Source organism: Lepidochelys kempii, chromosome 17 (assembly GCF_965140285.1).
Source record: "Lepidochelys kempii isolate rLepKem1 chromosome 17, rLepKem1.hap1, whole genome shotgun sequence".
In the NCBI taxonomy this organism is placed as follows: domain Eukaryota; kingdom Metazoa; phylum Chordata; order Testudines; family Cheloniidae; genus Lepidochelys; species Lepidochelys kempii.
Genome location: NC_136396.1, coordinates 13,161,963 through 13,184,809, shown reverse-complemented (window position 1 = coordinate 13,184,809; position 22,847 = coordinate 13,161,963). Strand labels below are relative to the sequence as shown.

Below are 22,847 nucleotides of genomic sequence, written 5' to 3'. Positions count from 1 at the left end.
TGGGTAACTTACAGGATAATTAAGCTTCGTTACATCCAGAAGTTTCTGCTTCGCTTTTCGTTCAGCTTCCCTGGCTTCATGCAGATCCTGTTTTAGATGTTCAGCTTCTTTGGCTCTGTCAGACAAACAAACATACTGTGAATGTTAGGTGGTAGATTTCAAACACATGGCAATACACTGAGTTCATACACCTAGCTTGTTTCTGGAGAGACATCTGTTAGTCTCTGAAATAGTCTCCACAGGTGAAGGCCTAATTGCATGGGAAATTGAAAACTGGACAAAGCACAAAAAGAGGTGACTGCGGAAACAGTCCTGCATTAGCTGGCTGATTTAATAGATCTTTTCTATCTCTAATTCCTATGGGCCCAGTTCTGCACCCATTGTCTTGTAATCTCTGAGCCTTCAACCATTATCTGGCATCAAAGATACCCTCTGGGATGCTGGTTTGAAAAGTAAGTGCTCCTTGTTTTGGGGAAAATGCTGTTTAACACTATGCTAGCATAAGTAAAGTGCTCTCAGCCTACCAAGGTGATAAGTACTCTACAAATACCTATAACAACAAAGAACATGAGACACGCCCTGTATTTTAGGACAGCACTGAGCCCTGGGATTCTATACATGTGTAAACAATAGAATATACATAATCTACAACAGTGTGTATATTAAATGCACTACACTGGCTAAGAACCCCATAATAGAATCCTGCAAACCACTTATGAGTTTAAACTCCTCTAATTAGCATGGGTCTAGCATTCACAAGGCTTTAAATTTAAGTTTAGACTCTCCATTAGTAGCCCTCAGTCTTTCGATAATGCTAAGAAGGAGTTGCTGCATAGTCATGGTGAAAACTATAGCTGAAGATGCAATTTTTGCTAAACAATTTTTGGCACTAATTTCAAATACACTGGTACAAGGTGGGCATGAACAAGATGCACAAAGCTGTAAAGTGTTACCTGGGGAGTTCCTCCTTCCACACGTAAATTCTGGGAAGATAATCACACAGTATATCCACAAGTGCCAAGGCTGACAGATGTCAGCCACCAAACCCACAAGCATATCTAACCTTCGATCTGACTCTTTCACCAGTTTTACTGCGATCAGCTCTGTCTCCCGCATCTTCTGCTCCATTAGACGCTTCTCCTCCTTGGTTTTCAGTGCTGTGATCTCCAACCTCTGCCGCTCTTGCTCAGCTTCTGCAGCATTCTGGGCCAGCAGTTTGGCCTCTTCTTCTGCAATCTGAGCTTTCTCAGCCAGCAGCTCTGCTGTTTCCTGGGACCGGAGCTAAAAAGAGACATGATTTATCTTAGCTACTATGATGCAATATTTAGAAAGGAAAAATAGCTACAGTCAGCTTAGAAGCAGGAGGTCTTTCCCCAGCAGATCATAATAATGTTAACCCTTAACATACCAAGGATCATTATATTAGTCCTTTGCCCTCTTTACTGAGGGCCTAGAGCCAAGTAAACATTTCCAGGATATCTCATCTCCCTCTGCTCCAGTATGCTTGCCTTCCTCTCTCCTTCCACCATATATGACCTCTCCTCCTTCACTCAGCACTGGACTAAGACATCATCCAAAATGGGCAGAGCCTAGGGAACTCTGCCTGCCTCCTTTCAGCTGCCAGTCCCACCTGCTGCTGGCTTCAAACAGGCTTCTCCACAGCTTCCATTCCTCATGCAGCCTGCTTTCCTCCCTCTCTGGTTCCTGGCCCGAACAAGGTGTTGGCAGAAAAATTGGGGAAGTGAGTGGTTCCCAGCAAATGGAGATTGGGGGCAGGCCTGGCTCCCTGCAAGAGTGCAAGCATACCCTGCCTCCCAGAAAGTCTCCCTCCTTTCCTTAACAATAACCCTCAGAGTAAATCTACACTGCAGTAAAAGACCTGTGGCATTGCCATGGCTGGTCTGGGTCAGCCGACTCAGGCTGACGGGGCTCAGGCTGCAGAGCTAAAAATTGCAGCATCGACATTCGAACTTGGGCTGGAACCAGAGGTCCAAGACCCCATGAGGACAGAGGGTCTCAGAGCCTGGGCTCCAGCCCGAGCCCAAACAGCTACACTGCTATTTTTAGCCCTGCAGCCTGAATCCTGTGAGCCAGAATCAATTGACCCGGGCTCAGAGACTCGGTCCCATAGGTTTTTTATTGCAGTACAGACATTTCCTCAGTGTCCTAGCTAACGCCACAGGAAAAGGAGCTTATAAATCTTGATGTCACCCAAGGCCAGATGACATTCACAGACTACTGTAACGCTCACCAGTGCCTCGTTGGCTTGCCGGGCTTCATCTTCCATCTGGAAGAGGCGCGTTTCCAGCTCTTCTTTGGCTCGCTCGGCTTCTTCTCTGAGCTGCTTCTCCCTGGCCAGCCTTTGAGTCTCCATCTGGAAAGATAATGAGTGATGCTCACAGACTGGGACTGCCGAGCAAACTGGGTAAATATTTCTAGAGAACTGAAAGCTGTCCAGCTGCTGCATGGCTATCTGCCACTGTCAGGGCATCTTGCAAAGTGCCAGGGCAGCTCATCCGCATTGAATCCAACAGCTGGTGAGTCTGGTTATTGAAAAGTGCTGTCCATATGGAGCACGTGTGTCATGTCTCCCTTTGTACTGCACCTTGTCATGAGCATCCCTCTACCACAGATACCACCCATACACAACACACATCTCCTCAGACATTCCACACCTCCCATAGCTGCTCATATTCAGTCCCTCCACAGGCATCAGCACAGACACACCCACCTCTGCTTATGGTATGAACAAGTAGGGTGAGGAAGCATGTTTGTGTGATGAATGGAATAGATACTTTCAGCAACAAGAAGCAGAAGGAACCTACTTTTTGTCTAGCCTTTTCCTCCCTGGCCTGAGCTTTCATTTGCTGGATCTCGATGGAGTCAACGTTCCTCCTTCTCATGAACAGGTCGTGGTTTCCAATGCACAGCTGTAAAACCTGCAGAAAGCAAAGCAATTGCAACACAAGTAAGTTGCAGTGAGCTGGGGGAAGAGCACGGCACAGGAATGCAAACACATCTTCTACTTGGGGGCTAACTTCAGAATCATCAGGAGCTAGCAATTCCTCCAGGTTGTAGGTTTCTAGCCTAGCAAGTCAAGGTAAGGCACATCTTTAGTCAGCAAATATATGATTTGGACAGGTTGAGAGCAGGCTGAAAGTCTCTCTCCTTATTCAGTCACCGTCTCTGGCACCAATTTCTCCTCCAGTTCTGCTGGTGTAAGAGAGGTAAATGGAACTCGTCTGGGGTGAAGGCATATGAAAGAGAAAAGCAGTAGTGGCATGGCAGGTCATCTGCAGAAGACCCTGCACAGGTGCATAATAAGATTGCAGGTTGGGAAAGGATATGGTTTAGCTAGGGAGAGGACTGAGCCAGTGTCTTCCCCCATCAATCCCATAGGGATATTTCAATGAAAGATAATGCCAACCCAGTCAGCAGTATCGTATGCTGCTTCCCTTTCCTTGAGGAAAGTTGGGACAGCAACAGACTGAGAATCCACACAAGCACTGCTCCTGAGGAAGCAAAGGAGGCATCATGCCTTCCCACAATGCCCTAGCCTTAGGTCTGCAGGATTTCCCTGTGGCTCTTTGGTCTTTTACACAGTTGGTGAGTCTCCTCCCATACCCATTCTTAAAAAAAAAAAAAGTGCAAACTCACCCACAAACAGAATAATTTAGAGGAAATAGCAAGTGTTTAGACTAAGTTTTCTGGTCCCTGGGTGGTTCTCTCATGTAGGGCACAATATGGTACGCCAGTTTCTCTCATTAATTTTTACCAAATCACTGCAACACTAATTTTTATTATGGCTTCAGGCCTCTTAAGTACCAATACTCATGACACACGACCACGGCGGCTATTCTGAGAATAAGATTTCTCACTCTGATATCAATCAATGCAACTGGGATTGTTACTACATTCAGATTTTTTAAAAGAGCAGCAGCCCACTTACCAGTTTGTTCACTTTGAGCTGAGAAGAAAAGAATTTGAAAACTTCTGCTTTTTTATCAAGAGGTTTAATAGTTAGCTGGGGAAAAAAAATAAAGGGAAGCAGAAAAGTCTGGATCAATAAAAAGCTGAAAGTATTGAATACTATTTCTACAGCAGACAATAACGAACCCACACCTACAGGAAAGTATTATCCCCAGCATAGAGGGGAAACTGAGACAAGACGTTAATGATTACTCGAGACCTCAGAGAGAATCAGAGCCAGAGTTGGGATTTGACAACAAGAGAGTTCTTAGTTTCCAGTCCTGCAATCAGATTGCTAAGGGATTTTAGAAGCTGAAGCTGCCAGCAATGGGGCCAGTTAGTGCCAGCTGTGACAGTGGCTTTGTGACGAACTGGATTGAGGCCACCAAAGTCAATGGTCATCATTACTAATTACTACATGAAGTTATTACTAATCTCTAGAAGTTGTCATTTTAACAAATTTAATACTCCAAGCCTGCCCTTGTGAAGTATGCAGCACCACTGTGGTTATAAAACAAACAAAAAGGAAATACATAGCAAAAAGCCTAAAGGATAAAAACTCCTGGACATCAGGACCCATTCATGGAATTTTTGCTTCTCCATATTCAGAGTCCATCTCCCAAATTGTTTTCTGAGGAGTAAGTGAAAAAGAGCTATATTGCAAGAGGGCCAGCACAGAGTGTTTCACTTCCCATGTTCCATTCAACAGTACGATAAAAGCAGCTCCCTTCTTTTAGATCCTGGCTTTTGCTGCGACTCATGAATTAGCACTCTATTACGATTCACTCATTTGCATTTTGTTGTATAATCTCAGTGCCTATCATCTGATTTTAGATACGGTTTCACTCAGATTATAAATAACTTGTTATAGCTCATTTCACTGTGTGGGTAACAGTCATTCAAACATCTTGCCCAAAGCAAGGCTGTGTTTGAATAGCAGAAGATAATGAATGTTTTAATACATGTACACCCCTGACTTTGGATTTCCACTAGAGCAGAATTTGGACCCCAATTTGAAAGGGCTCATTGAAAAGAAAGGAACAGACTGTGTTCTGCTTTTATTGTTAATTCCTGGGGATTCCAGTGCTGATGTTTTCTCCTGATCAGTCTTCCAGTTAGCAATATTTCAGGTCTCTCTCACACCTTCCCCTCCACACTCTCCCTTCTTTGTATGGAGGATGATCTGTAATCTCTTTAAATTCAACTGAACTCTTATAAAATGTGCTGGGTTTATAGCTCTGGAGACAGAAGTCTTCTACTTATCCACAGAACAGGCAGAGTGCAGGTAGAAAATGCATAAGCCTCCCTACATTCCCTCTCTTGCCATAGTGCCTCCATCCTGACCTGGAGGGACCAGCTCTGTAAATGAAGATAAAGTTCAGTCTTCATGGACCATTCAATCCTTGGCTTCTCCACGGAGGCAACTGGAGCCAATCATGGTGGCTTTTGTAGGCCTTATCTTCTGGAAAATGAACACAAACCACCACACTTTTTTCACAGGTCAAAGAGCCATCAGACTGCAATGATGTGCTCAGTTTTCAGGGAGGGCTGAGCACCCATAGCTCCCCTTGAAACCAATGGGTGCTACAGGTACTCAGCACCTCTGGGGGGGAAATTCAGGCCCATAATTCTGAGTTTTGTTACAAATCCCCCATCCTCAGATTTTTTTTCAGCTGTTCAGATAGACAGACTGCTTCCAATCTATTACAAGAATCCCTGTGTGTGTACGCACGACCGCAAAAAGAGTAATAGGTTAGATCCAGCCTACCTCTTTCTCACTATAGGAAATGTTTCTGATACCACTCCATTCAAAAGACTTATTTGGAGAGAACCTGTTATTTATGTTGTAGACATGAATACCTTTAGCATCAACTCCAAGTAGGAGATCTGTGTCACTCTTATTTTGCTGCAAAGGAATACAATAAATTACGACCAACATCATTTTGGGTGGCATGTACAACCACACTCCAGCAACTTGTTTATTCTAAGCAATGTATTTGTATATTTTAGAGGCTAGTGTCTCCACCATATACGGGGTTTATTAGTCTACTGCCACCTCTAGCTAACAGGCGTGGTCCTTTAGCTTAGCCAGTAGAAACCCATAGTTTTAGATCCAGAAATCCCAGGCTCAGTCACCATAGGTGACCTCACTAGGGGGTCATCACATGCAGATATCAAAGACCTTTTACAGACATTACATAATTAAGCCTAATAGTTCTATTCACAGGAACTTATTGTATTTATTTTGCAGACTAGTAAGCTGAGAGAGAGTAGTGTGTCCATGACCACATGGCCAGTCAGTGGCAGAGGTGGAAATAGAACCTATGAATCCTAGTGCTAACTCCCCTGCTTCAAGTATCAGGAAACACTGGCACTAACTGGGCTGAGGATTTAGAATCAATTAATCTATGGCAACTAAAAATACAGCTTAATAGGATACACTTACAGCAATAGGAAAGTAATTGACACCATACATCTCCAAGTCCTGAGCAATTTTCAAATAGTTCATCTTTGCTTCATCCCTAGAAAGCACAGGAGTGATTACACCTGGAAATTCAAGTAAATTCCAACCATTTTCCTCTCCTCTAATTTTACATTACTGTTTTGAAGAGAGCAATCCTAAACAGGTGACTTGATCTTTTGCTCCTTTGTCATTTGGTTTACTTGCGCTTAAGTTTTGCTGTACAGCTTTTAAGATCTGCACTGTTAAGTTCATGATCTATTGCTGACAGCTTAACCAGTGCAGTCTACTCCAGATGACCAGAGTAAAGCTTTACCAACCCTGTTTGAGTCACATATAGTATAACCTTTACCCATTACTGGTAACTGGCTCTGATCTCATCTCTACGTGTCAGTTTTGCCTCTTTCAGATGTTCACAGATGCCACTGGCTAGAGACCTGTGTCATGGAAGACAATGTTAGAGTAGGAGTTTTCCCCTCAGGAAGTGGTTCACTGAGAAGTATTGCTGTAAGAGGCTCCATACAATATTATGCACTAAAGTCCAAGAGATACACCGAAGCGGTCCTTTGACTAACAGAGAACTTCTTCAGCCACTGATCAACATAATTGCCAATCCCCTTTCAAGGCAGGCAAAATAATAAATATTGAGGAGAGAATGTTAATGTGCATCCAGGGCAGCTAAATAAAGAAAAAATGAATTCAGACAACTTGGGCTAGATCAACTCCACATGCCTAAAACTCTTATTGAGTTTTATTTTATTGCCAGACATGTTGAGTACATCACTGTTAGTTGTATAAGCCCTGGAATATGAACATGGAACAGCACCAAGACAAACCCCATGATTCTTGCACAGGTGATGCCCCCCCTTTCCATCTTGGTTCCTAGCTAAATAGACTCGTGCCTCTATAGTCCTAGCAATTTCTCTCATTTTCTTAAGTAGGTATGAGATATATGAGGTTCATTCTCTGTAGCTTAACATGGGGCCTGGTATGGTGTGCCTCTGAAACAGGGCCTCAACCCCTCCATTGGCTTCAATGCAAGTTGAAGGCACTAAGTCTATCTCAATTGCTCAGCACCTGGTATGAGCAGGATCTTAGGACCAAAATATTGTATTTTTCCATTCAGCAATAAACGTTCCTATTAGGAATACAATGTTGATAAACCAACATAAATGGGGTCAGATACCCATCCGATGACTTATAACTGTAAAACTCCACTGAAGTCAAGTGGGTTGCACTGATGTAACAGATATGTCTATGATCTCCCAAGAGATGTTACAGTACCTGGCAATACCCCTGTGCTCTGCATACCAAGCCGATATCTTTTCTTCCCACATATCTGCTGTCATCTGATATTGCCGGAGGACCTACAGAACAGGGAAGGATTTGGTTTTCTTTTGAACATATGAAGACATGTGCTGCCAATGGCGTTTACCTCCTGCCGCTCCCAAACAACACAGTGTATAAGGGTCAACAAAATTCACAGCTGGGACTTGTTACCAAGTTCAGAGAAAACACACACACACAGTGTGAATTCCTGAGGTTACAGCCAGCCCCACAAAAACATTTGATTCTTCATGCAGCTAAAAATATTCATGTTCAGGCATGGGAAATACTTACTCTTTTGGGTAACAGCTCTTCTTGGGCAAGAAAGCCTGGCTCATGAAAATTCGGGTCATAGTCACCATACTGTCACAGGAGAAGAAAACACACTTGGTTAAATACCTGCAGAATGCTGGAGAATTTGGTAGCTGGACAACTTTTGTCTAGAATGACTGCCTCAAGGGGGAAATACAGTCCAAGTAAATGGGCTTTGTACAGGGATCCCTTAGATGGGTTTGGGGTATGGAATTTGTCGTTAGTCCATGGCCAGGGCATGTGGCTTCAACAAGCCACTATTCTAGCCAATGGACTGAAATACTAGGCACAGCCCCTTGCAGAAGTTCCAGTCTGTGAATCCATGTAACTACAGATCCAGTGACTCCTTCCCTGTCCCACCCTCCCACATCCTTCTTCACCTCAGCTGATTCAGACACAACAAGGAGCCCACTTCAGCTGCATTCTGGAGATATGGTGGCTTTGCCGGCTCAGCTATTCCTCCTGTACAAATACCACACATGGCTACTGCAGTCAGCAGTGCAGAGGGCTTTGTGCTGACCTTCTTTCATGGGGCAATTTTGACCCCTGTGAGCATATGGTGGCCTCTGATACTTAAAGATGCTGAATGTCCTTAGTTCCCATTGATTTCAGTAGGAACTGAGGGCACCAGCCACCTGCAGGATCCATGGACATCTTTTAAAGAGCCAGGAATAATTTTACATTTTAATATAAGCTTATACCAAAGTCCTATATACAGATTTTCAGGATCAAGATATTCACATGCTCGCACTCTGCCTCTTAGTGCAATACGACAATCCAGAGAACAGGATCTAATTTTAGTCCTCTTCCTTGTTAAAAACAATGTAAAATAGCAAACAAGCCTCTCTCTCCCTAATTGCAAGTAATTATATACAATATAACTCTTCTCTTTCTGCAATACCTCCATGTCCCCAGTTGACCTACTTTCTTCACAGCAAAGTTTAAGAGTATTGTATGCAGAAAAGGAGTACTTGTGGCACCTTAGAGACTAACCAATTTATTTGAGCATAAGCTTTTGTGAGCTACAGCTCACTTCATCAGAAAAGTACTCCTTTTCTTTTTGCGAATACAGACTAACACGGCTGCTACTCTGAAACCTGTCAGTATTGTATGTGTTAGTTAAACCTATATAATCATGTTTGATAGAAATTAAATAAAAAGAAAATGCACTTGTGTACTAACCTTAGCCTGCACAGCATAAGAAGCCAATAAAACTGTAGCCTCTGGAGAGCAGTAGATTTCTTCATCCAATATCTGTTTCTTAACCTAAAGATGGAAAAACAGTACCAAGTTATGAAAGACAATCCAAAATCAGGACTTAAACTAAGCTTGAAGTGAATCAAACCAGCCCACCACAGCCTGGCACCAGAAATTAACAGTTATGAGATAACAACAGCAACAACAAACAAAAATACACTGTAGAAACACAGGATATTCAAAGTTAAGGTTAAATGTACAGGAAACCAAGACCTTTGAAAATCTGGAAGTCACAGTTAAAGTAGTTTGGCTATCCCCACAGAGATACCAGTCGTCAGCTATCTACCCTGTCTTGCAGATACTGTATTGAAAAAGTGTACTATAGAACATGAATTTTATCATTTGTTTCATGCACACATACCCAATACTAAGTGAAATAATTGCTCACCATGCTAACTTGCACACTTTTCATCGACCTGCTCTAATCTTATGATCCAGGGATATGAAGCTTTTATAGAGAAACACACTAGCTTGGGGTCTAAAGACATGTGACTAGTTAGATGACACATGAATCATAGGTGGTGAGCACTCTCCGAAGATCAGGACCTTAATGAAGAGTGAGGAATGATTGCCTTCCATATGCTATTTGTCTATTCAGGAATTTGGCAGATTTCTGTGCACATGTTGTATATGACCATAGAGAAGGTCAGAAAGATGCTCAACCACTGTATGATTAAGATGAAAGTATCCTACTTTTTTAGATCAATGCTAAAATGAAGGCACTTGTTTTGGATGGATAAAGTACCATATAGTAGCACATGTTGCTTATTTTCTCAGCACTTCATTACTGGCACAGAGTTAAGGTCGTTTGGCTACTTTAACTGCAAATCTCCATGCTGCCAAGGGTTTGGGTTTCTTGTGAGTTTCATCTTAACTCTGGCCTGGTTTTCTTAAATTGAAATTTTCTCTTAACTCAAATGTTATTGAAAGGTAATGCGCATTCAAACCACTAATGTACGCCTCTAGCCTTCATTTCACTTTAACCCAGTTTTTTTCTGTGTGAAAATAAAAACGGGTCTACCTTACAGTAGATAAAAGGTGCTTTACAAGAGCAAAATATCATCAGAGATCATCTGAGAATTACTGAGATACAACATTTTCCTGGAAAACAAGTGTTCAACTAGAGATCAAGGGCCCAATTCTTATATATACAAAGCCTACTTTATACCACTCCAGCAGCACCAACAGGCCTTCATTGCCAGGCCCCTCTACGCTGCCAGAGTGGTATAAAGCTCCCTGAATGTAAATGAAAATTATGTCTTAGAAGTAAGTGTTAAAACTGAAGAAACATTTTAACAGCAGTAAGAAAACCCAATGAAAATATAATACTCAGTTTGCTTGACATCACAAATTCTTAAAATTTTAAAATGGCAAGAGCAGGTTTTTTTCCCATAAGTGCGAGAAAAATGTAAGAGAGAAGCTTTCATTACTGTGAATCTGGAATCATCAGGTTTACTCATTATGCCACATTCATATATGCAGAATGAATCACGACTCTCTCTCACCCATCTATCTGGCACTCAAGCATATATATCCAGGGGAGAAGCGATAACACATCTTGCTTTTACCATTAAAAAAAGTGAGCCAGCTCCTCAGCTACCATAAATCAGCATAACAACTTAATTGTCTTCAGAAGAGCTACCTCGATTTGCACCAGCTGGGAATCTGGCTCACTGTATCTAAAAAAGGCTCTAGCAGGTAGCTTAGGCCAAAAGTTTAAATTTTGTTTTAAAAGAGGCTTACAAAATGTAAAGTTAATAGAAATGTTCTCAAATGTAAAAAAAAATAAAATAAAAAATGCTCAATTAATACAGTTCTGCAGTGCCTGAAGCTCAAACATTGCAACATTGGACTAGTGAAGGAGAACCACAATGTAAAACTGACTAGTAAAATAGTGAAACTAACAAGTGTTTTAGTTGACCAGGCAGAGCCAAGTGCAGAAAGTTCAGGAGGAAAAAACAGCATAAATGGTAAAAAGTTAAAATATCTAACATTTTTTCCATTTTAATAATCTAAGCTGATATTAGTAACACAAGTACTAACTTGAGGGGTTTTGTTTGTTTTAAATCTGATTTTACCCAATAATTTAAAGGAGAAATGCAGCATAATATTCACAAATAGCCCTCTCAAATGCAAATGAGTTTAACCTAGAAACAAGTCTTGAGGAATTTATAACCTTAAACACTTCCAAAATGGAAGGAAGGAATGACCTGAGGTAACTCGGTTATCTTTATGAATATCCATTGGGATAGCAGATTCTGTGAACTGAAATGAATCCTCAAGGAAGGATTTTTATTATAAAAATTTATTCCTTTGGTGAGCACAATCTGTGAATGTGTGTATAGTGCAGGGGGAAACTCATTTCTAAGATGCTAAAATGGAAAGAATGAAAAGGTTTTTCTTCAAAATTGCAGCTTTCATGTTCCATGTTACAAATCACATCTTTCACAATTGAAAATGACCTTGGACAAATTCTATACACGTCTTTGGGATTTTGAAATTAAAGAATTACAAACATGAATTGTTATACTTCTTTCGACAGCAGATTGTTCATTAGAGATCAACTGAGAAAGTTATGAAGAGTTTTAGTCATGTAGTTTTATTCACACATATGGCAAAATGCTATTATGCCACATTAATATTTGGACATTTCAGTAGTCTATAAAGCTGAAATCTGTAGGCATGCGGATGTCTGTACATGTTTTTCCTATTAGTATCCAGGTGCAATCTGGTTCTTATGGCCAGGAAACTCTGCAAGTTCAAATTTGTTTTTTGCCATGTCTTTCTACTTTGGAATGAGAAGAATTACACTAATTGCATATCTGAAAGTCAAAGCTAGTCAAGGCAGGTTCAAGGGGAAAAAAAACAAAAGCAAAATGAGGATTAAAAGAAAGGCAAAGAGGAGAGTTTTTGTCCTGTCATCTCTTTCCTAAATGACTCAAGAAACCAGCTGTCAAATGGTTAAAAGAATCCAAGTGGAAGAACAGTTCCTTAGAACAATGGCATTTGTCCAACTACTTGATGAATTAATACCTGCCAGGAAACAAGTATATCTGCTGTGCTTCTATATTTAATATCATACAGCATATAGACAATCATATTCTATGCCTCCAACCTCCTTTGCACAGACATTCAAGTTCCAAAAACAAGCAGAACTGCCATGGTCCTGCTACAAAGAGGAACCCATCTGTTGAGAGGCAGATGGAGCAGTAGATAGAGCAGTGCTCTACAGTGGCTCTGTACACAATAGCAGAAACGTGGGGCTGGGGCAGGCCAAGGAACGGGCAGTGGTTCTATGAATAATTGGCCAAAACCTCCATGCATGGTGCATAAGAAGGGCTATGATAGCAGCTGTGGTGTGACAACATGGTTTCTCTATTCCAGGTTGGGGAAGGTTTTGAGCTCACTCATCTCTATGTAGGTCCCCAAGCAAAGCCTGTTAACTTAGCATGAGACACAAGAATTTTGCCCATAGTGCACAGCATCCACAGGATTACCAGAACCTTAGAAGTCTCCAAGACAAGCATAATGGAAATGACCAACCCTAGCAATTCAATCAGAAAGGCAGCTCTGCAGAGCTACGAGCTCTAATGTACAAGTAGAATTTATTTTTGTTTTTTAGCACCATCCATCCAGAGATCTCACAGCGTTTAACAAATACTAATTAAGCCTCACAGCACCACTGAGAGGGAGATAAGTATTACAATCTCAATTTTAAGAGGGGAAACTGGGGCACAGACCAGCTAAGCAACTTGCCCAAGATCATTTAGGGTGTCAGGAGGAGAAAAGAACACCAGAGTCCTGACTTAAGAATTCTGCTCTTACAACTACTGCACTATGCTTCTGAAAACAAACAGCTCCCCTCTTAACAGTTATTGAAGTGCTGGAAATTATTCCATTCTCTCCTGGCAAAACCACAATATTACTTCCTAATGCAATCAACCCCATTGCAGGGTGTCACCATGAGTAGGGTCAATTATACTTCTGTGAGCAGTGGGATTCCATTAAATTCCCAGGGATGGGAAACACAGCTCCAGTTGGCTGGCAGAAGTTAGAAGCATGCAAGGTGCCAGAGGACTTCTGAGTATCCCTGAATTGCTATCCAGAGAAACAAATATAGTATATTGGTGCTGTTGTACAGTAAATAGGGTATATGGTTTGCTTGATTTGAAGAGTTAAACCAGTCCCAAGCTTGGCTTATCTGTAATAAATTTGCAAGAGATTTAGGTCAAAAGTATGCTGAGCCCATTGATTTGTTTATATAAATTACCTGTTTATCCCAATAAAATTTAAGAGTTTGCCAGACAGCCTGTATTTCCATGTCCAATTTTGTGCGTTTTACATGTGATTGAACATTAAATCCATAAGGGATTCCTGGAATCTTATGCTGCTGTCCCAACAGATTTTCAAAACATATATTCGGGGCAGACTTTCTAGGTATGAAAACTGACAGATACAATCAGAAGAATGAAGTTGCATTCTCAGCCCAAGGGTAGAAATCCAGGAAGCTGAGCAAAAGAGAGAGAAACAGGCAGCAGCAACAGGGACTACAGACACTGATTTGCTAAGCTGGTCTGATCTTGCCTTCAAACAATTGAGAACCCCAGAGCTCAGAAGATTTACAGACCAAAGAACTGGAGGGTCTTAAAAATTTTATGGAGCTGTTCATATTTCCTGGTTTTGCTGTGTTTCTTCCTTCTCAGCCCAGCCAAGTAAAAAGCTTCTCCAAATCTCCCTGGGTCTGCTTGAAGGTTTTACACACACACACACACACACACACACACACTCTCTCTCACCCTTGCTGAGGAAAAAATAGGTAATTAATAATGATGAATGAACCTTGAAATACTCAGAGGTTATGTTCACATGGGATTAACACCCAAAACACTGACTGCTTGATTCACATTCTGGACTGTAAGTCCCAGCAGCTGTAAATCCACCTGTAATAGGGACACAGCAACACAAGCCACCAGGAGACCCAGAGCTGGTGTAGCCCAAACAATGGGTAGGTCCAGTCTAATAAGGTGAGTGAGCCCACTGACCAGGAGAGGAGACTATTATTGATTCCAACTAGGATATCCCACAGAAACACAGCAGCTTGCCTGCTATGGGCAGCATCACACTGAGGACTAAACTACAGACACAAACAAAGAGAAGACAAATCATGAAAAGGGATGGGATGAACAGAGCAAAAGTTAACAGTTAAAAACTGCCTCCTGACCTGCAAGAAGAATAGGTGCTGGGTAATTTCCTGTAATAGCTCCTCTTCCACTTTCTCTGGATAAAATTTAGCCAAAAACCGAAAGCTAACAGGGTCTTCTTTGGGGATTTCTTGATCCAAAACCTATTTTAAAATAAGCATTAGTAGAAGCAGCAGTGAAAATGGTGCAGATATGCCTCAGAACACAATTCCAGACATCAGTTAGAAAGCAGCAAGCATTTGAACCAAAGCAACCCTTTCAGATTTGAGCACGAAGGACATTGCTGACTCTAAATTTAACACTATGCATTATGGGCCTTATGCAGCAATCAGCTGGTGAAATCCTAAGGCTTATTTTATGTAGCAGATCAGACTAGACTATCACAATGGTCCCTTCTGGCCTTAAAAATCTAGAAATCACAGGTCATCACTAAACATATGAGCCTTTACCTCTTGAGCTGAAGTAGTAGCTCCTGTAGGAGTAACCTAACTGAAAGGAGGTTGACAGTTGCTGTTTTTACAGGCTAATTGTTTTCAGTACCTTTTTATCCATCTTTAACCAGGTGTACATTCCTTTTATTGTGTATTGCAAGCCAAAGAACCAAGTTTCCCTTAGTCCTAATGCTCGGCACACCAAGTCGAACAAGTCCTTTCCCTTCCACTTCATCTAGAATGAGAATGAAGAAAAAAAAAAAGAATGGATTTGAGGTGCTCTCAGGCTGGTTTTCTAAAGCATAGGGGATTAACCAGGTCATGGTTTGCTTTCTTCCTGAGAACTGCATTTATCTCATCTTTTGCTTTTCAAATAAATGTGTCACTGTTGCCTAGTGGTCAGAGGAAAGGCTCAGAAGCAAGGCCCAAGAGCCAAGTCTTCTTGATGTCTCTTCTAAACTCTGCCAGATTCACAGTGAAGCTTTTGAGTACGTCACTCTCTATCCTGCATTTTACTTACATATAAAATGGAGATGATGCTACATTGCAAACTTTTATTAATAATTTGTAAAGTATATGTAATAATTCATGCAAATTGGAGAGATTGGGGCAGTGTGTTGAAGGGAGGCCCAAGCCTAGAAGAACAGTAATGCATAAAAATCATAGGGTAAATCCATCCTTGATGTAACTCCATTACTTCAGGGAGTTACACCACAGACAGACTTGACCCCTTAACTATACAGGCTCTGATCTTACTCCCATTCAAGTCAATGGGGTTGGCCACTGCCTTCATTGGGATAGGACTGATCCCACAATAGAGGCAAGATTTGTTGTATCCAGAAAAAAAATGTAAAAACATAGTCTAATGATAGACCTAACATAGATATATGATTAGTTAGTTTGCTAGGCTAGCTCCGTGTAGGAAGAAGGTTTTGATTAAAGGACCTGAAGTTCTCTCACACAGTCACATAGATGTGCAGCCTTTTCAGAGGAAAAAAAATAAAGCTGTTTCTCCTGTTTGGCTGGGTGTTACAAGAGTTGCTGTCTAATAATGTGGGTCAGATCCTGAGAACTTAATGGCAAAAAAAGTGAATTTATGAGTAATATTTGGATGGGGAGAAGGAAATCATCCCAACAACAAAACCAATATTTTGCAAAGGAGGGGGAAGAGAATACATTACATTGAATTTAACAAGGTTCCTGAGCTGTAAGCAATATTCCAAAATCCTTTATTTCTGTTAATCTGACAAAATTATTTTAGATCAATGTGTAACAATATATGACCTGTAACTAGGTTATTTGATCTTTGGGTGACTTCTAAAAACCAAGAATTATGTAACAATTCACACCCAGAACAGACAATCCCAAACAAGATTGCCAGCTCCCACAATGGCAAATTCATTCAGCCCATACCAGTTCTAAATTTTCACCTTTAATTTTTAAATAAAATCATTTCCCACCCTTTTTTGCTACTGTTGATTTAGTATGTGTTGACCAGCTAGCCAATCTCTGTATTTCCTCCACAGTAAACCCAAATTCAACCAGTGACTGGTCATCTAATGCATTATTCTCCTGCATGTGGTGTTCATTCACTCTCTTCTTTTGCAGCCTGTATTTCTTGATTTTGTTTACAGGGGAGTCATAACTAGCAGAAAGAAAGAACTAGCTGGTGTGTCCAGATTTGTCCCCCGCCCCCATAAAAAGCTTCCCCCACGAAAAAACAAAACAAGAGCTTTGACATTCTAAAAGTCATTCTGACTAAACAAATATACTTGAGCATGGTAAACGTTTTTAAATCCAGAAAACAAGCAGGCACCTTTGAGGATAAAGTCTTAATTCCCAACTCAAATATGCATTCTGCAACTTGTAAAATAAATTACAGGCCCTGGACCTGCTCAGCACCCGCAACTCCCATTCAAGTCAGTGGGAATGGACCACAATCAGCACCTTACAGGACTATGTCATTTGTACAAAGATTATATATGTGCACCCACACTGATATTTACAAGAGGTCCTTGTATTGCACACCAGTCTGACTAGGATGAAAATCAGACTGAAATCTCTCCAGCTGGCATAATGCCACTTTAGCTGTACTGTGGTGCTACAATCAGAAATTAATTTTACTGAGGTAGTTTTAGGTTTTTATTGAGCATATGAAGTCAAGGGTGCATAACAGAACATGTTTTCTGAGACAATTAATGGCCCTCACCTTAGGTCTGATCATTTATTTCTTAAATAGCCTATTAACGGAGGACTTTAATGGATACCCATTACAGAGTGCATGCCTTGATTAATTCTTTACATGTACGACTGTCCTTTCACATGTACCATCTCAGTGTACTTTAAAAATGAACATTTAATAAGTTAATGCTACTAATCATTACCTATATATGTAGGGCAAGGTCAGTGGCAGCACAGGCTTCCTTACACTGCCCCGTCGGCATGCCTCCACCATGAAGCTGGAGGGACCTACTATAAGGTTGTGGGTAGTTCTGTCTATTCAATCCTTGGCCTCTCTGCTGAGATTCCCAAGGTGTCAACAAGTGGTTTTGTAATGTGGACACTTATCCATTGGGAACTGGACTGAGACCACCCAACTTACTTCACACAGGCCACTGAACAATCAATACATAGCAATGCCTTGCAGGCAATACTGACCTAAGCTGGGTTCAAACCAGCTCCCTACAGGTGAGAGACTATGGGTCTGATTCTCAACTGTCCTGCACCTCATGTACCCATTTACACCTGTATAAAATACACATGAAATGCTAGTAGATCAGAATCCCAGGTGTATGTGACTACATAAGGTGCAGGACAGTGGAGAGGCAGGCTCAAAATCCCATTACCAATCCCATGAGCCATCCAGTCCCCTGATTAACAATTATTTTTCCAAAGCCTGTTTGTGGTTCTATTCAGAATTGTCCAAGTCAGACCTTAGTAACATGGAGGATGTAAGTTCTCTCTCTCTCCTCCCACCTCCAGGAAACTTACCTCACAGCTGAACTCCATTTCAGCATCCATGGTTATAACTTTCACTTTAAAAGTCTTAGGTTGCTTCTTCTTCAGCCCCCTGATGGACATTTTATCAGGACAACTGCAGCTAGAATTGAACAAGAGTAACATTAACAAAAGTATACATTTAAATACACAATTTGGGGCTGCAAATCTACTTTCTGGAATAAAATAGTAAATCCCAATATAAAATAAGTCTGATCTAGGGAAAGGAGGAGGAGGAGGAAATCACTCTTTATTATAAGCTGTCTCTGTATGTGATAGCATACCTGGAAACGATAGAAAATCCAGACCATAACCAAGAAAGGAGATTAAGATTTTACGGTACAGGAGCAATTATTTATATGAGTAAGTCTCCAACTTTTCCTCCAATTCGAGCAAACATTCAGTCCCACCATGGCAAGGGCCAGTTGTCTGCTTCTTATCACATGCGAGACACGCATCCCCAGATCCAGTCCCACAAGATACTGAAGTGCTTCCTTCCTCTGTTGCAGCATAAATGTCAGAGTACAACAAACTACAACATCTCACTATTGTGTTGTAATAACACAAATATGACATTTATCTTGTCCCTTTACAGACCTAGACAAAATTCTCCTTAACAAGACAGGATCTCTGTTGCATATGCCATACTCTTTGAGCACAGAACTGCTGCTGACATCAATGGAAGCTGTGTTGCAGAATATGAAACGAAAATACGCACCAAAGAGCAGAGATCCACAGCGCTGACCAGAGAGGACTATTTTATTCTTAATCATTCTCTGCCTTTTACAGAGGATGCCCTCATCTCATTGAGACATGTGCAACAACATATGCAGTGAATAAATTGCATTTTTACACTTCTCTAGGATATATATTTAAAAGATCAGTTAAGTCTCATTGATGTAAGGTAATTTAAATATTTATTTTCACGTCAGTTCTTGTGATGTGAGTTTAGTTCAGTTTTGCATAAGCCCACATAACATATTTTAAATACAGTTGACTGAGTACTTTCTATAAAACTATATGGAAAATGTGTGCTATTTCCATAGCCGGATGGTTTTGTGGATTCTAGCCCAAGTAAACGTTGCAAGCAGTGGGCTCGGCAGTGGGACATGGATCCACACTATGCTGTCCTCAGGTGTTATAAGTGTAGGAAAGTAATCCATAAAGTTTTGTTCCATAAACTAAAAACAAGAATTAATAGCTTTGATTTGAAACATACACAGCCTAGTTAACATATGAGGGCAATATAGGCCAAGAAGAGACCCAGAGTTCTTGGTTTCCTACAAACTAAGGCTGTTCTTATAGTGTGGCTACCTTCAAATCTTGTCTTAAAAAAATTGCTAAATAAGGTCCCAGTTTAAATTGAAAAGGCCCATTTGTCTGAACTTCCCAGTAATTTATAAAGCATCTTTGTCTCTTTTTTTCCTCTTCTACTGAGCTGTAAATTGGCAAAGATGCAAAATAAATGGAAAATAGTGTATTTCAACCAAATATCTCAAGCACATGTGCGCGTGCACACACACAGAGGCACACACACACACACACACTCACACTCTCTCTTTTTACTGATGGAAGCACAGAAGCAAAGAGCAGGTCAGTAAGGTACCCAAGGTCACACAAAACACAATGGCAGAGTTGGGAATAGATTCTCAATGAAGAATTCATCCCTGCACCAGCACTGAGACCACTGCAGAAATCATGGGGACGTGGCTCACACTCTCCCAATCCTGAGGCTGGAGGCTGGTTTAAACTCAGGCACAGATCAGAACTGCCAAGGTGTGCCTTGGCTATAAAGCCGACTAGTGTGGTTGAGGAACAGCTGGGACGCAGCTGTGCCCTAGCCAAACCCTCTCACTCACACCTCCAGAACAATCCCTGTACTGAAAGTATTTTCCTGGAGGGGTGCAATCACTTTTCACCAGTCTAACCAATGCAAATTCTCCACAGGGCAATTGGAGCCTGCATTCTAACCACTACAGCATACTGCCTCTGTATTTAGTATACAAAGTTGTACTTCTGTCAAAGGTGACATTAACATTTTGCCAGCTCAGCCACCATCATAAGTCTCAGTAAGGATCTGAACTGAAGCTATATGAAAACAGTTTAATTACTTTGATACCTTTTTAGGCCCCAATCCACCAAGCTATTCTAGATGTGACCGTGCACATGACAGTAATAGTACCTTTGTGTGTCTAGTATATTCAAAAGGACACTCCCACACATCTTTTCCTTTTATAAAGGTAACTAATACTTCCACAAAGTACAACACATACAGAGTATTACAGAAGATGTACTTAGCACTGGTACAGGAGATGACAGTTAGATGCCAGTGGAACCAAAGTGAAACAGGGGAATGAAACCTTCTACCCCCCAATCCTGCAGAGACAGAGAATCAGTAGCTAGAGACAAGAGAGCAAGTAGTTACATAATCTGTTTTTAATGTATACTTTGAATTCACTAATCCAAGGGTTCTCAAACTTCCTTGCACCAAGAACCCCTTCTGACAACAAAAATTACTACATGGCCCCAAGTTTTGAAATGTCAGAATTTCTCACTAAATGAAATTTCCTAGTTTCAAGCAGACCTACTCTGAGGAACGTAAGAGGAGAGCTTTTCCACAATAATTAATCCAAGGACCCACTGCTGATTTTCTTCACACCAGTTTAAATCCAGAATAACTCTACTGAACCCTAATGGAGTTACACCTACTTAAAACCCTTGTAAGTGAGAGAAGAGTAGCAACAAAGAAATCTTTTTCAAATAAAAGAAACCGTGCAGGCCAGCATAATCAGGTTTTGAAATCCTTTGTGAAATACAAAATGGTAAACAGTGTCAAGTCTTCTTGCTAGTAATAACCACTTTGGACTGTGAGTCATGGGAAACTTGTATCAAGATACAATCTCCTTCATTGAGTTCCAATCATTTATTTAGGAAATTCCCAGAGAGACAGAAGCTACAAATTTTGATAAACTGAAACATGTAATAATATTTAGTAAATAACAATGCAACAAGCCACAGCAGGTACATAGAGAGGGTGAGGTGAAAAACATAGTAACTGGCTGGATAGAAAATTATTGACATTTTAGAGCCAGGGAACCATGGAGAAGTGGTGAATTTTCAGTTCTTCCTCCTCCCCCTCATAATTCATTGAGGAAAGACATAAGCTCTGCTTGAAAGGTGGAAATAGAAATGTAGTGATCTAATATAATTACTGGAACAAAATTATTATGGCCCCACCTTTCACCATGTTCACTGAGGAAAGTGGTTTGCTAAGCACTCTGAACTTTCAGAACCCAAGCAGCCACTCCTCACTGGACTACAGTCCTCTTCCTGCCTGGTACAGTCCGTGAACAAACCCAGAAACTAGCACCTGGACCAAGGGATCAGAATGAAGAACGATAAAGGAAAATAGCAGCAGGAAGAACTGGCAAGGCAACTCTTGCAGGAGTGTTGCAAAGATTACAGTTTATTTATACAGCACATAGGTGTGCATTGCACTTTACAGACATATAAAACAGAACATGTCCCTGCTCTGAAGAGATTATCAAAAGTGTAAACAATCCAGATAATTAGACTTATGACATCAACCTAAACCAGAATTGGAAAGAAAGTGGAATCAGTAATCCTGCTGGTCATAATATAGCTACCAGAGGTAATTAAATTACCCAAACCAGGATATCAAAAGATCTCAACCAAGGCCACTGTAATTAACCCTCCCAAGAAGCTGAGTTTTATTCAACTTCAATTTAGTACTACCAAGGTAAGTGGATTGTTCATGAGACTGTATATGGGATATAAAGGCTTTCACGTACATGGTACTTGCTTTAATCCAGCTCTGGCTGATATGGATAGTGAGTAAAAGTGTTACAGTCTGGATCACAATTTGGGAGTCTCAGTCCAAATCCCTGTGTGTGCATCACACACCCCCAAGTGGAAGAGCATCCACGTGTGTGTGTGAGATGCACACACATCTCCTTCTTTAATTGGCAACCTTGTTTTCTCATCAGATAAGCCAAGAAATGAATGAGCCAAGAAGGGTCATCTTTTAATTAGGATTACTTAATTCTTTCAGATTAGGATTCAAGCATTTTGGTGGGGCAGTGATGGTGCTGTATGTGGTCGGCAGATTACCATGAAAGTCTTCAGGCATGTCCGATAAGCTCTTTTCACAAGCACCAAATTTGTGCCTCACAGGCACCAAAATAGTGTTTAATGAATTAAGGTTTGTGAAGCACTTTGAGATCCTGCAGTAAAAGGAGCAGAGTACTTTAAAAGCACTATATCAGCAGAAACACTGTCTAATTTAAAAGGCTCTTGCCTTCATCATCACTGAAGTATTTACTGCAGCTTTTATTCACAAGTTCCACTGCCTCATCTGTTTTTCCTGTTTCCCAGGTGTCTATACTTTAAAACCAGAAATTAGTGCAAATAAACAGAATGTAGACAGTTAAGAGATAAATGGTGTTTTGTTTCTTTTAGAAATCTTTAAATTAAATGTTTGTCTCTGTGCTCCCCACTCTGATTTGCTTAAATATTATTTTTAACATGTGTGAGTGATATAAATAATTTCCTTACCTCTCAGATAACTTCTCTTGAGTCTAGGTTCTCCAGTTGGAACCAGATTTATTTCCCCGTTTCCGCTCTGAACTAAGATAGGACAAAAAAATTACTTTCAATCCCAAATTCCACATTTTGCAGCATACATCAACGTCCAGCCTCACTCCTCACTTCTGTCATTGAAATTAAGACCCAGGCTTATGTTTAATAGTTGCTTCCCTTTCCTTTGTTTCCTATGAATTGCAGCATGTTAGCGCCCTCTGACAAATCAAAGAATTGCTTTCCCAGGTGATATGAATGGCTTTTAACCATTTCCTGCCTGTGCTGGCTAAACTC

General features: G+C 40.9%; 1 protein-coding gene across 1 annotated transcript in view; it reads right to left on the bottom strand.

The window, feature by feature from the left end:
• LOC140899653 (merlin) overlaps nucleotides 1-22,847 on the bottom strand; it is a 26,895-nt gene extending 4,048 nt beyond the window's left edge. The window contains exons 1-14 of the mRNA XM_073315499.2: nucleotides 22,530-22,847; nucleotides 17,949-18,057; nucleotides 15,067-15,192; nucleotides 14,547-14,669; nucleotides 9,251-9,334; nucleotides 8,051-8,119; nucleotides 7,715-7,797; nucleotides 6,416-6,491; nucleotides 5,738-5,875; nucleotides 3,950-4,024; nucleotides 2,826-2,939; nucleotides 2,252-2,374; nucleotides 1,064-1,281; nucleotides 13-115 (exon numbers count right to left, since the gene is read on the bottom strand). Coding sequence (XP_073171600.1) covers nucleotides 13-115; nucleotides 1,064-1,281; nucleotides 2,252-2,374; nucleotides 2,826-2,939; nucleotides 3,950-4,024; nucleotides 5,738-5,875; nucleotides 6,416-6,491; nucleotides 7,715-7,797; nucleotides 8,051-8,119; nucleotides 9,251-9,334; nucleotides 14,547-14,669; nucleotides 15,067-15,192; nucleotides 17,949-18,038 — 1,422 coding nt within the window. The 5' untranslated portion in view covers nucleotides 18,039-18,057; nucleotides 22,530-22,847. The remainder of the gene's footprint in view (nucleotides 1-12; nucleotides 116-1,063; nucleotides 1,282-2,251; nucleotides 2,375-2,825; nucleotides 2,940-3,949; nucleotides 4,025-5,737; nucleotides 5,876-6,415; nucleotides 6,492-7,714; nucleotides 7,798-8,050; nucleotides 8,120-9,250; nucleotides 9,335-14,546; nucleotides 14,670-15,066; nucleotides 15,193-17,948; nucleotides 18,058-22,529) is intronic.